The following is a 14,182-nucleotide window of genomic DNA, read 5'->3' as shown; positions in this document are numbered from 1 at the left end:
TTGCTATTGAGTTGACTAAATAACAAGTAGTGTGAAGAGAGTCACAAACTGGTATCAACTTGGTGACAGGTTCATTGCAACTATTTTAATTTGCACCCTCTTAAACCTGCAATGTAACCTTTTTTCCTTGATTAACCACCAGTGTTCTTTTTTCAAATTTCATGCCTGTTTCTCTTGTCAATCTCAATGTCTCAAAAAACAAACAATTTTCCAGTTATCCTGAGTTGTTGTTGGGTCTACTGTATAACTTCAAAAAAGAATGAAATATGGAAGCTAGATCTATCTAAAGACAGTCCTGGGTCATATGACCTGAAACTGAAAAGGGATTTGCTCATGTCAAACTGCAGCCACCCTCCCCTCTCTAATGCATACCTCCTCATCACTGTCATCATCTGAATCCACAGGCTTAGCTTTCTTCTTGTCCTAAACAGATATAAACAGATAACACATAGTGTCACTACATGGATGTGATTTTTATAATTTAACAACAGAGACCTTTTGATCCAGACCTGCCCACTGCAAAAACGTCCATCTGAAGTGATGTACTAGCTACTAGGAAATTGTGAATTTGTGGTCATTGCTAAGAAAGATGTTTAGTATTGTCAGCAGGAGGTTCCTTGTTTGAGACATTCATTTATTTATAAATCAAATACAAGCCATTCAGAGAACTTGCAAATGGATCACATCACCTGACCGTAAGTCTAATGTGTTGCTTGGCAATTGATAATTTGACGTAAATATTCCAGAATAAAATCAAGACTGAACAATTTTCCCCTTGACTGATGGCAAATCACAATTCAGTTATTATCAATCAATATATTATTTTTCAATAACTATTATAACATACTTAGCAAAGCTGCAATATCAAACTTAGTATGTGTAAGAGTGCGTTAAAATCCAACACCCATGATGTGAGCAAAGTTAACTTTGCTTCACCAGAGAAATTTATCTCCATTGGCAATGTCATAACTCATGCCTTTGGTTGTGCTGTGCATTATTGAGGTATGATGCACCTGGGAAGTTTGGAGAGCACTCAAGTTGCTAGGGCTGCTCTCAGCTGCACCTCAAGCAACTTGAATCTTGTGTACTTAAGGCATCTGTCAGCCAAGTATCGACAGACACTATCGGTTAGCCGACTTATTAGCCAATATTAGGTTGATATGTTGACTGACACTCTGTCGACATGTTGATCGACATTGGTTGCCTCTTGACCGACATGCAAGTCAGACAATATTTGATACCGACTCGCAGCCAACACTACTCTCACGAAATGATGGCTATTTGAGCTGTATCCTCGCTCAATCAATACTTGGGCATGGAGACTCTTCTTTCACATCCCCTGTTGGTATGGGGAAGGGGTTAAGAGGGCTGCCATTTCAGCAAAAAAACGCTTAACAATACACATCTAGAAAACAGTCCTAAGAAAATATGTGCACTAATTGCTTAAAAATCGTGTTCTATAACTTGATAGAAACACAGAACTAGCACGAGCTGTTGTTGTAATGATGGCATGAGCAAAGAGAATTTACATTTTGATAATCAAAGTTAACAAGTTGTTTTTCTTTTTTGATCGCGGTGTTTTCTAAAAGAAATAGAAAACATGTTCTTCGTGTTTCTATCGAGTTATAGAAACACTCGTGAAAGTTTGGGAGAACTCGAAAAAACTGTGGAAACACTTGCCTGTGGCTTGTGTTCCCACAGCATTTCTCGTTCTTCCAAACTTCCACTCGTGCTTCTTTAACTCGACAGAAACACGGTACATATTTTCTATTTCTTAAATAATACACACAGTCAACTGATACACCACCGCCAGTTGAGCCACAGTGTACCAAGTTGAATGACATGGAGACCGACACTTGGCTAACTCTCAGTCGACATATTGACCAAGTGTTGGCCAATATATCGACCAACACTCAGTTGAGATGTCAACGGATAGTATCCACTGATACTCAACCAACAATACAAAAGATGTACGCAAGATCCAGCAACTCTTATGTTTCTCTTGTGCTCTCCAAACTTCTTAAACATATTATCACTTGATGATGCACTCTAAACTATGAATCAGTTGTTGACTGAAAAGCATTGCCATTTGAAAAATGCTGTGCTTTTCAATGAGCTCATGTATGGATTATATTCATTTGTACTCCCCCCCCCCCCCCTGGATGGGATGCTAGTCCATTGTAGGGTTACCCCACCCTAGTATTAAATTTGTCAGTACCCATTCATACACCTGGGCAGAGAGAAAGAGAGGCACTGTGAGAGTTAGTTGTCTTGCCCAAGAACACTACATGGTGACCCCAGACAGCAGGGCTTAAACCCAGAGACAGCTTAATCTGGTGTAGTTCACTAACCATAGGGTCACAACACCTCCCATCAACATTAACGGAGAGAGGAAAAGTGTATCTACCAACACTGAAGACATGGTTTGTGATCCTGATTTCTTATTTGTTACTTTTCCTTTGTCATGCAAAAAGGATTTGAAAAATTTACAGAACTACAAACATAACAGAACAATATCATTACAAAGGTATTGCTTTTGTATCTTTGAAGTATGATGATTTACGTTACATACACAAGACTGAATTACAAAAATAGCAATTAAGATACCATTGTGATCAAAATACTTATTATGAAAGCAGTCAATATTTAAAACTTACAAAGTGTCATTTTCATCATTAGTCAGTTACAGGGACAATGCAGTGCAGCAGATCCTGAGGTGTTCACACATGGGTGGGGGGGCATATAGGACTTCCTGTGAGATGGGGTTATTTTAGCCATGGGATAACCCAACTTTGACCACGTGTTGGACAACCCTCAACATTCTTACTCCAATAAGGAAGGGCATGGGGGGGGGGGGGGGGGGAGGAAGGGACCAAAATGCTCCAGAATGTTTAGGGGATAGAGCTTCTCCCTAGGTCCACCACTGCAATGTACCTGTTTCTGGAGTAATAAAAGTCTGATTACAAGCTGGTAAATAGATCTTTGAAACCTTTAAGGTGATTCCTCACATTTACATTGCGCATCCTTACTGCGCATAATTTATGGCGTCATTAGTGTGCGTTCGTGCACGCGCACATTGAAAACACGGTGGATTTTCCTTGATATTGAGTTCTGTCAGTTGAAAAATGGCTATAGCTCACTAATGAGCTCGGGCACCCCAAATTTTTTCCAGTCATTTTCATCAACTAATCATTAGCTTTGTGTGAGAAAAGACTGATCTGATTTCTATTGTTGAAAATTAAATAAGGAAAATAGCAGCTGCACTGTAGTCTTTTCTGTTTTGCAGTTTGATAGCCGTGGCAAGCAATTTAGTTCCAATATTTTAACAAGGATTCAGCTGTCTGTCAAAATCAAACTTAAAAAGTTTGTGTCCAACACAAGTATTGATTGCAGTTTGAGGCGTGTTTTCATGCGTCTGGGCTCACAAAGAGTTTACAATAACTTGGAATGCATTCTTGCAATAAGCATTAATTAATGCTAAAATGGGACATTTTTAATGCCTCACTGCTCCTTAACGAGCATGGACACCCCCCTTTTTTATTTTATAATTAAAGTTCTCATATGATATATATTCAGTGGACAAAGTTTGAACAAAAATCTATTGGCAGTTTTATTTCAGGGGAATTACCTTAAATGTTGATATGTTTCGTAAACTAACAGAATTATTGTTCAATGCATATATACAACAGCATGCTAATAAAGTAACCATCGGTTTAGGGCATAGTTAAAACTCCCTCCAGTGTTATAATTATTCAAATGAAGACCTATAATTTTGTGAGTAAAATAATTAATAATATAAGCTAATGAAGGATGTCTCTAATGATTAGATAGTTACTGTTCATTGGATGCAACAGTATGAACAGGCTGCAAAGTGTCAACAGTCTCGTTGGCCAATTTAATCACCTCAGCCAATTCTTTTTTATGTTCTCCTGCATATTTCCCGATAGAGGTTTCAATAAATTCTATCACCAACTTTCCTGGTAAAGCATTACTTAAATTAAACTGAGAGTGTGTTTCCAAGGCCTCATATAGTTTTAATGTCAGTATAGATATTGGAATGCCACATAGTGAGAACGAGGCAGCACTGGATGAGAGCAAATTTATGGCAAAATCAGACACATCAGAAATGGCACGTGTTTGCAATGATTTTCTTATTTTTTCAATAGTTTCCCTCTCTTCAAAAGTTAAAATCTCTTTGATATGCTTCTGTGTCGCAACACCGACCACCTTTAATTGACCATTGATCCAACGCAGCACTGGGCCACCTGAATTACCGTAGTTGAGTGAACAATTCAGTACAACCATTGAATGGCCTGCTAAGGTTCTCTTGGAACCAGAGACATTGCCACTCACAAAGAGAGCTGTTTCTTCCGTGTGACTAATGGGATAACCAAAAGTAAAAACTGACATGCCTGGTAATAATGACTGGTTAGATAACTGCAATGGACAAATATCACACTGCTCTAGATTTAGGTTTGGACAATAAAGTAACGCCAAATCTTTCCCGACATCATGGTGAGCAACCGTGCAGGACAGATCATCATCATCATCATCATCATCATTTATTGCTGCATTGGAAATGTAGATTTCATGACTCTCTGTCTCATTTAAATAGGTTTCAATTACATGCTTATTGGTGATTATAAAATGATCATGAACAATAAATCCTGAGCCATGCTCAATTTCAACATTACAGGTGGCTTCTTCATACTCTTTTTGAATCCTAGCCCTTTCCTTATCAACCTCCTCCCTCTCTTTAGCATATCCTGGTTCTTGTTCGCTGGGATACTTACAAGCATCAAGGAATGTTTTGGTGTCAAAATGATCAATTGCCTTTTTAATATCAAAAATGTCATAAGTCTGGTCACTTTCATCTTTCTCCTTCTTGGAAAATATTTCTGTATCCCACATGAAGGTACCTGCAAAGCAATCTCTCACTCGGCGCTCTGCCTCACTCAGGGAATATTGATGTAGATTTTCATGATCATAATGGGAATATGGTACATGGTTCTTGGCTTTTTGATATTCTTCTTTCAAATCTTCCCTGTGCTCATCAATTAACTTTTTCAACTCATCAGATCCAGGTCCTTGTTCTGGATACTTTTGAAGCAGTTTCTTCCCACCAAACTGAAGTAATGCTTTGTGAATGTCAAAAATGTCATAATTGCCACTTGCATCTACTTTATGTGGAAAGAAATCATCAGCTAATTTGTGAGGATAGTCATAACTACAGTCACACAGGCGTTTTATTGCTACCTGGGAAGAATATTTAGGAAGTGTATGTTTTGCATCAGCATTGGCAGCAGCTTCATATTCTTTTACTATAGCATCTCTTTTTTCATCAGCTTTTTTTCGTTCTCTATCCCAATGAACAAAAGTATTGTAAATGTCAATAATGTTGTACGATTTTTTCATCATTTCATTCCTTAGTGAATACAAGAGTGTAAATCGATCTTCTAGAAAGTTTCCAACAAAGCAATCCCTTACTCTACGCTGTGCAACAACCCAAGAATATCTGAGTCGACCATCTGGGTCAGCCACGGCTGCCTTGTACTCTCTTTCAACATCAGCTCTTCGTTTGTCAATTAAGCATCGCAGTTTGTCAGATCCAGGTTCTTCCTTTGGGTACTTTTCAACACATCTCCTTTCATCAAATCTAACAAGTGCATCGCGAATATCAAAAATATTGTATGTACTGCTCTTTAGGGGATCTCCCTGCCTATCGAATTCAGTAGGAAGTAAGAGCTCTTGAACATGTTTCCAACGGCATCCATAGTTCCCATAAAACGAAGCTGCGAATAATCGTTGCTGACCACCATAACAACCCCACAATCGTTTCACTGCTGTCTCCCAGTCATATCTCCGTGTTTCTGGTTTGCCGTAAATCTTCACCTTCACACAAGCGTTCAAAGCCTTTCTTCCCTCATCGCCTAGTACATCACCGTTATGCATGTTTCATGCATGTCGAAGTTTACAGGGGGAATTTTTCAAACATGCAAGCTCGTAAAGTGCATTTGGCGAGGAACGTGTCTGATCAACGTAAGCTGGATTTTCCCACAGTTTGATTAAGATTACGATGAATCCGAAAGGCTACAAGAAGAAATGCAAATGCTACGAAATAGCTCCCACACAACAGTGTTTATCACTTCCATCTTCCGAGAAAGATGGTGCAATAGCTAGGTAACCAAGCCTCCCTCCGTCGCGCAATGCTACTCTCTCAGGCAAACGCTAATTCAGTAATTGATTTAAAGATGGATAACCCGTTGCATGAATTATTCGTCTTGATGTAATTTTTTTAATTTAATTCAAGACGGATAAACTCTTTCAAGTTATTCCCATGAGACGGATGGACCAATAGCTACCAATGGGTTTGTGCTTAGGCATGATTACAATTTAACAAATTGACATCAGTTTTTCATGCGTCTGTCCTGTTTTTGATCATGAATTTCATCATAACATTGTCAAAGTAGTAGACTACTTGTCAATAACAGGACAGACGCATTAAGAACTGACATCAATTTGTTTTTTACGATAACAAATTGTCAAATTGTCCACTCTGGCTTGTTGACGCATCGCATAAATTATAAATTCATGTGTCTGTCTGCTTGTTGACAATAAAAATTAGCTAATGAGCGTGCGAGAATTTCTGCAGTTATCGTAAAAACCCTTTTAAATACCATGCCATTTTCATCAGAAAAGATGTAAACGAAAAAATATAGCAAAGGTTACTCCTTTCACATACTACCTACACTACGCTTTCACTGACCCTAGAAAAGAGTCCCCTTGGCTGGAGGAAATGGTCAACCCAGAAAAGATCTACCAGAATTTTTACTCTAAACATGTACAAATCATTGATTTCAAACCCCCAAAAGGCCTTTGCACCTCCCTGTCACATATAAAATACCTAAATGACTGTTCTTCTTCCCTTAAATTCTATACTTCAACTTATAAATCTCCAGCCTGAAAAAGGACCCCTTCTGAGTGGAGCCTGCCTGTATGGTCCATTAATAGGGTCAGTACATGTATTGCCCCTTTACCAGCACCCCCCACTACAGGGTCTCTGTCTTCCAAAGAAGACAAAATGGTTGGGAAAAGGAAGACCTTATCCTCTTTCCAGGTGTTCTGCGCTATCTTTTGTGCCTTCTTCTTCCCAACTTTAGGCACCATGTTTTCTTTCCCAGAACTCAATGCACCCTCTCTAGTTCCAGGCTTTATTTGTCATCCGTCTCAAAATCCATTGAAATTGACAACCAGTTACACAGATAAGGTACGACACATTATCTGTCTGTAATGAACACCATCCCATTTTCCCCACGGGAAGGGAGACACTCCCTTATATGGGCTATATAGATATGTCCAGCCCCAAAGGGTTGGGTTTTTCAGCTGTTTTGGTTATTATAGGGTACCAGTTTCAGCTGTTTTGGTATTAAGTAGGGTACGGCTTTTGCACTCTAGTCTTGAATTGGGTATGTTTTTTTTTTTAGAAGAATCTAGTGTTTTATCATTATTGATAAGACCATCCACAAAAGTGCTTCATAAATTATGTTTACAGCAACTGTGTCAAGTCATAAAAAGAAAATTGAATTGTTGGTCAGGTCATAAATACGGTCGGGAAAATCACAGATTTTGGGGAGTATCCCCCATGGGCCATTTTCACACTAAGATGGTTTGTCCATCCATCTCTAGTGGGAAAACACTCACTAGATCTCACTAACTACCACTGATTTCAACAGTGTAGGCAGTTCAAGAAAATATGACATACTAGTTAACCAAGTAAGAAATACATTTGAGTAACAATAAAATTAAATGACAAAAACATTTATGAAAACTACCTATCATTAGTAGCGGCTTATGCATCAGTCAATAGGCCACATTCGTATTCTCGGTACTGGACTGGAATTAGCTTGCAAATGAGGCTAACATGGGGAGTCCTTTCAAATGCAAATGACATTTATCTATTTTTAATGATATTCCCTCGCACGAGCCTCCATTGCAAGCTAGTTCCAGTCAAATACCGGGGGAATACGAATATGGTCTATTCCAGTAGTGCCCATGGGTTCAGCTTTTTTTTTTCCAAAAATGGCAAAATTCCCTGGCACAGTGGCAAAAAAAGGATTAAATGCCCCTAGATGAGCAACCATAACAGTTTTCTCCACAAAAATAAGCTGGCTGCACTGCAGAGCATACAATGCATTTTCAGAATTTCAATTAACTACTTGTAAATTGGCAAAAGTTGTTATATCTCAGACTGAGAGTACATTAATTACTGTTAATGTTTTGGCCAATACACCAGGTGATGTAACAGTGGCCATATCAGGCTTCTTAGCCAGCTACATTTCTCCCTCATTGTTCAAAAACAGCAGTATGTACACTTTGGAATGCCAAATTATAAAAAAAACACCTTTAAAAATGCCTGTTTCCTGTATGACACAGCATAATGTCAAAAACAAATGCAAAGACGTTAAGCAGCTCAGATCCCAGTGCAATAAGCCAAACACATGCCAAGCCTTTAAATAACTAAGGCAAAGTACTTTCTCATTATCTCAATACTCAGTAATCAGTTTTGAAAAAGATCCACTTTTAACATCACTGTTCATGTAACTGCAGTTATAAAAACTAACTCAGTCAGTGTTTTGTAAAACCGACAGTTCTCTTAACCAAATCAAAATATAATAAAACTATCTAAGCAGAGGTGCTTAATGACATAAAAGAATGTTGTAAACCTGTACATAATGTACACACAGTCAGGTGAAAGATCACTAACATCCACAATTGATAATACAAAGATATGCCATTGGAAACTTACCTGCTATTTTGGTACAAAAAAAACAACAAAAACAACAACAAAAAAAACAGCAGCAACAACAAAAGGCAGTCAATAACATTTTGAAAAGACATCACGTGAAACATACAAACGCTTCTGGCTTTCCCTATCTCAGCCTGCATGCCTGCCACTTTGATTATGAAGAAAACACACAAGCCATATCTTACTTTGCAAGACATTTTAGCTTGTCATCCAGAAAGTTTCAGGAGCAAATTTCTGGCTGGAAACTATACCAGTATTTATGTGATTTAAATAAGAGAAAAGAAATCACATCAGCATTTGAGAAATGAACATAACTACTAATCTCGTTTTACTTCCCCATTAGCCTCAGAGATGTGTAAGAACTTCAATACTTTGAAATTCAAAGGGCAGGCTAGGGCTGTTACTTATGGAAATTCATAGGAAGAGTTTTTTAAAAATATTTGTTATCAAACCATAATTGATAAGCTTTTGCATGCATGAGAATATTTGCTACTCCCTCCCATTGCAGTTAGAAATTAAAATGCTTGCGAGCGATTGCAAATCACACATATGAAAGAAACTGAAACCTGAGTGATGAAGTTCAATCTTGTTTTTCTTTCATAGTCATGGGTAAACAACATCTTGAGAAAACAGTCATGAGGGTCACAGATTACTGTCTGACAAGTGCCATGTATTCCCTCCCCTACATGCAGCCTTTTACCCTACTGACCCCTCCCCACACACGTCAGTCCTCACCCTCCCAACCATCTTGTCCTGCTCCAACTAGTATGTGACCATAGCTGGAGAATGTGGCTCACCAACTCCCTCTATTTGCCTCCCATCACCCTTTCAACCCACCCCCTATATATCAATATGGATGCAACACCAGACCGTCCCTTCCCAGTGCTGTGTTGGCCCACTGGAAGTCTGAAGACAATCACCAAGCAACTAAAACAAGAAAGTGAATTGTGACCCCACGCCACCTGGTTAATACAGTCATCAATGTTTATTTAATTGTAAGTGGCTTCTCCATCTAGGTATAAAAATAATACAACTTACATATCATAAACAAGGTCTACAGAGTACAGCATTAGCAATAATTATTAAGAAACCAAGTACAATAAAATTTCTGAATTTAGCATAACTACAGTAATATTCTAGAGACTATAATTAGTCAGCTAATTGCATGCTGAACAACAGAGTATTGATTTCCTGATATCATATTTAATTGTGTACACTTAATCTAAAAATTATATCTGAATGAAAGGTTAAATGGCAGATGTAAATTTAAACACAAACTATTATTGCTCATTCATTGATCTAGGTATTTGACAAGGAATACATATCTTAGCTGTTGAAATTAGTTACAACAGATGACATATTTTGATTTGAATAAGCCTACCTAATGAAGCAAAATGTGTTTGAAGAACAGGGATGCAATGCTCACTGAATACAACACTGAGAAGCAGAGAGATGGCCAGATGGCAAAATGTTTACATGATCCTTGGCCAGTTCAACCACCTCAGCCAACTCCTCTTTATGTTCTCCTGCATATTTCCCAATAGAGGTTTTGATAAATTCTACCACCAGATTTCCTGGTAAAGCATTACTTAAATTAAACTGAGAGTGTGTTTCCAATGCATCATACAGTTTTAATGTCAGTAGTGCCATAGGAGTCTTATGATTCCTTCCATTCATGTAATAATCACTCACTGGCATATTACATTTTTTGAAATAATCTGGCAAATCAGAAATGGCATGGGTTTGCAATGATTCCCGTATATTTTCAATAGTTTCCCTTTCTTCCAATGTTAAAATCGCTTTGAAATGCTTCTGTGTTGCAACACCGACCACCTTTAATTGACCATTCACCCAGCGCAGCACTGGGCCACCTGAATTGCCGGAATTGAGTGAACAATTCAGTACAACCATTGAATGACCTGCTAAGGTTTCCTTAGAACCAGAGACATTGCCACTCACAAAGAGAGCTGTTTCACCTGTGTGACTCATGGGATAACCAAAAGTAAAAACTGACATGCCTGGTAATAATGATTGGTTAGATAACTGCAATGGACAAATTCTACACTGCTCTAAATTAAGATCTGGACTATAAAGTAACACCAAATCTTTCCCTGCATCATAGTGAGCAACCTCGCAGGGCAGATCATCGATCCCTGCATTGGTTATGCAAATTTTATACCTCTCTTTCTCATTGCAACCTTTCAAGAGGTTTCAATTACATGCTTATTAGTGATTACAAAATGATCATGAACGATAAATCCAGAGCCATGCTCAATTTCAATATTACTGGTGGCTTTATCATACTCTTCTTGAATACTAGCCCTTTTCACATCAACCTTTTGGTTACTTTTATCACATTCTGGTCCCCCTTTACTTGCATACTTAAATGCATCAAATGTTTTGGTATCATCAAAATGTTCAATTGCCTTTTTAATATCAAAAATGTCATAAGTCTGGTCACTTTCATCTTTCTCCTTCTCGAGAAATATTTCTGCGTCGTTTACAAAGGTACCTGCAAAGCAATCTCTCACTTGACGCTCTGCTTCACCCCTGGTATATTCAGGTAGACTTTGGTTACTATCTTTACAACTTCTGGCTTCCTGATACTCTTCTTCCAAGTCAGCCCTGTGTTTGTCAATTAACTTCTTCAATTCTTCAGATCCAGGCCCTTCTTTTGCATATTTTTGAAAGTTTTTTCCATCAAATTTAAGCGCAGGCGGCCCAAGCTCTCAAAGTTATCCTCTTTTTTTTTCCTTTATATGCGAACGTTCACGCTAACGTGACATATGGCATGTACCATTACATAACAACCGAATTTGACCACGCGAAACATGACTCCTGCCTTGCAGCATATGGAGGTGTTGTGTTACAATGGTTTGAATTTATAAAGGTTTGTATGGGAATGCAACGGCTTTGCTTGAAAAGCCAATTATTCTTATATTTTGTGAATAAAATCTACTTACCCTGTTGCTGTGTTGTATTCTTTGTTGTTTGCCAGCTCCTCGGGCTGATCTAACGCGATTTCGGCGAGTTATCGTTCTGTGGGTTTCCACTACTAAAAGAAAGACAAGGCCGGACACTGATTTCCGGAGTGCCCGCAAGTGCAAGTGAACTGACATGGAACTTCAACATTTCTTCTTAGATTCTACAGAGGAATTGAGCCGGCAGGGTTATTTTCAGTGGATTTATTCGCTTCGAGCGGCGGGCACTCCGGAAATCAGTGTCTGGCCTTGTCTTTCTTTTAGTAGTGGAAACCCACAGAAAGATAACTCGCCGAAATCGTGTTAGATCGGCCCGAGGAGCTGGCAAACAACAAAGAATACAACACAGCAACAGGGTAAGTAGATTTTATTCACAAAATATAAGAATAATTGGCTTTTCAAGCAAAGCTGTTGCATTACCATACAAACTTTTATAAATTCAAACCGTTGTAACACAACACCTCCATATACTGCAAGGCGTGAGTCATGTTTCACGTGGTCAAATTCGGTCGTTATGTAATAGTACATGCCATATGTCACGTTAGCCTGAATGTTCGCATAAAAAGGAAAAAAAGAGGATAACATTGAGAGCTTGGGTCGCCTGTGATTTAAGAAGTGCTTTGTGAATGTCAAAAATATCATAACTCTGAGTTCTTTCTGGTACCCATGCTCCACGCTGATTGCACTCCAGTTTGATAGGAGAAATATCATGTGACCCATAATCCAAACGTAGGTCACAATAACAATCCGTCAGGAGATTCAGTGCTTCATCTCCCGAATATTTTTTAACATTCACATTTCCCCTGGCACAGACAGACATCTTAGCTTCAACATATTCTTGTTCCAAAGCAGCTCTTTTTGCCTCAGCTGTCTCACTTAATTTATCCCAGCGAACAAAAGCATCATAAATGTCAACAATGTCGTACGAGTCATTAGGTTTGTCATTGAGGATCCATCGATCTTCTGCAAAGTTACCAGCAAAGCAATCCCTCACTCTGCACTGAGCAACAAGCCACGAATATCTGGACCGGCCATCTGGGTTATTTCTGGCTTTCTCGAGCTCTCTTTCAACATCAGCCTTACGTTTGTCAATTAAGTCCCTCTGTTTAACAGACTCGGGTCCTTCTTTGAGGTATTTTTCAACTCATTTCCTTTTATCAAAATTAACAAGGGCATCATGAATATCAATAATGTTGCAAGAACTCTTGGAATTTCCATGTTTATCAGGGGGAAGAACGAGCTCATCAAAGTACCACCATTTATGTACTACACTACCATACGCATGACAACCCCTCAAACGCTGCAGCGATGTCCTTCGGTCATATCTGCGTGTTTCTGATTTGCCGTAAATCTTTACCTTTACACAAGCGTTCAAAGCCTTTCTTCCCTCGTCACCTAGTACATCACTGTTGTGCATGTTTCATGTAAGCTTAAGTCATGTTGAGGTCCAAGCAGAAGTGATGACATTTCTCCAATAAGTTCTTAAGGAAGTGTTTGTGGTGACAATTGACGCTGATCAATGAGCATGTAAGCTGGTTTTTCCTACAGTTTGAATAAGATTACAATGAACCAGAAAGGCTACGAACATTAGAAAATCATGTTAAACCAACAACTGTGTTAGGTTGCTTATGTGCAACAATTTGGTAGCCACACAATTATCCCGGAAGTAGCTGATTTGTGTGGACAAGCGAGCGTGTAATTTCAAAAAAATTATTTCAGAACTTGTTTTGAGCAAAAACTTCAGTAGAGTTTTCCATTTCCATGAGTTTTACAAAGTAAAAAGAAAGGAAACAGAGTAAGGAAGCCATTAAAAGTAATGGTAAACAAAAGTTGTAATTGGATGCCTGCAACTGCAAACGTTTAAGAGGTGCTTGACAAACTCGCACAGTAAATCCAAATTTCTGAAAATTCCCTCCTGGATATTTCCTGATATTTGCATGCTATGGTATTTTGCTCCCAGAATTTTCAGCATTTTCACTCCCCCCTTTTCACCCTTTCACCCAACCCCCTCTCCAATACTACGTGTGCAACACTCCACCCTCCCTTCCCAGTGATCTGTTGGCCCAAAGAGAGTCTGGAGCCAATCATTGACCAACTAACACAAGAGTGAATTATGACCTCAGGCTACCTGGTCAAAACAGTCATCAATGTTTATTTCATTGTTTGTGGCTTCTCCATCTATGTTTAAAACATCACTTACATATCATAATCAAGGTTCACTAGGTACAGCAATAACAATATTAGGGAACAAAGTTCATTGAACTTCTGGATTTACAATACCTAATCGTATCTGTAACAAAATTCTTAATTGTGATTGGTTCTCTGTGTGCCTATTTGTCACATAATTGGTGCGCAATCATGTGGGTGTCCAATTATGGGTATCCAATTTGAATTT

At 38.6% G+C, this 14,182-nt stretch overlaps 2 protein-coding genes and 1 pseudogene across 2 annotated transcripts in view; all 3 read right to left on the bottom strand.

Moving 5' to 3' along the window:
* The window catches only part of LOC145467965 (spliceosome-associated protein CWC27 homolog), a 37,282-nt gene that overhangs the window by 7,912 nt on the left and 15,188 nt on the right, over positions 1-14,182 (bottom strand). The window contains exon 10 of the mRNA XM_081451617.1: positions 373-423. Coding sequence (XP_081307743.1) covers positions 373-423 — 51 coding nt within the window. The remainder of the gene's footprint in view (positions 1-372; positions 424-14,182) is intronic.
* LOC145467924 (uncharacterized) lies at positions 2,584-6,185 on the bottom strand. The gene has a single exon (XM_081451559.1). It carries the CDS (start codon positions 5,950-5,952, stop codon positions 3,832-3,834), a length of 2,121 nt encoding a protein of 706 aa, XP_081307685.1. The 5' UTR covers positions 5,953-6,185; the 3' UTR covers positions 2,584-3,831.
* Positions 9,157-13,204, bottom strand: LOC145468591 (uncharacterized; annotated as a pseudogene).

The sequence above is a fragment of the Orbicella franksi genome, chromosome 14 (assembly GCF_964199315.1).
Source record: "Orbicella franksi chromosome 14, jaOrbFran1.1, whole genome shotgun sequence".
In the NCBI taxonomy this organism is placed as follows: domain Eukaryota; kingdom Metazoa; phylum Cnidaria; class Anthozoa; order Scleractinia; family Merulinidae; genus Orbicella; species Orbicella franksi.
The sequence above is the reverse complement of the archived record's forward strand: the minus strand, read 5'-3'. Positions and strand labels throughout refer to the sequence as shown.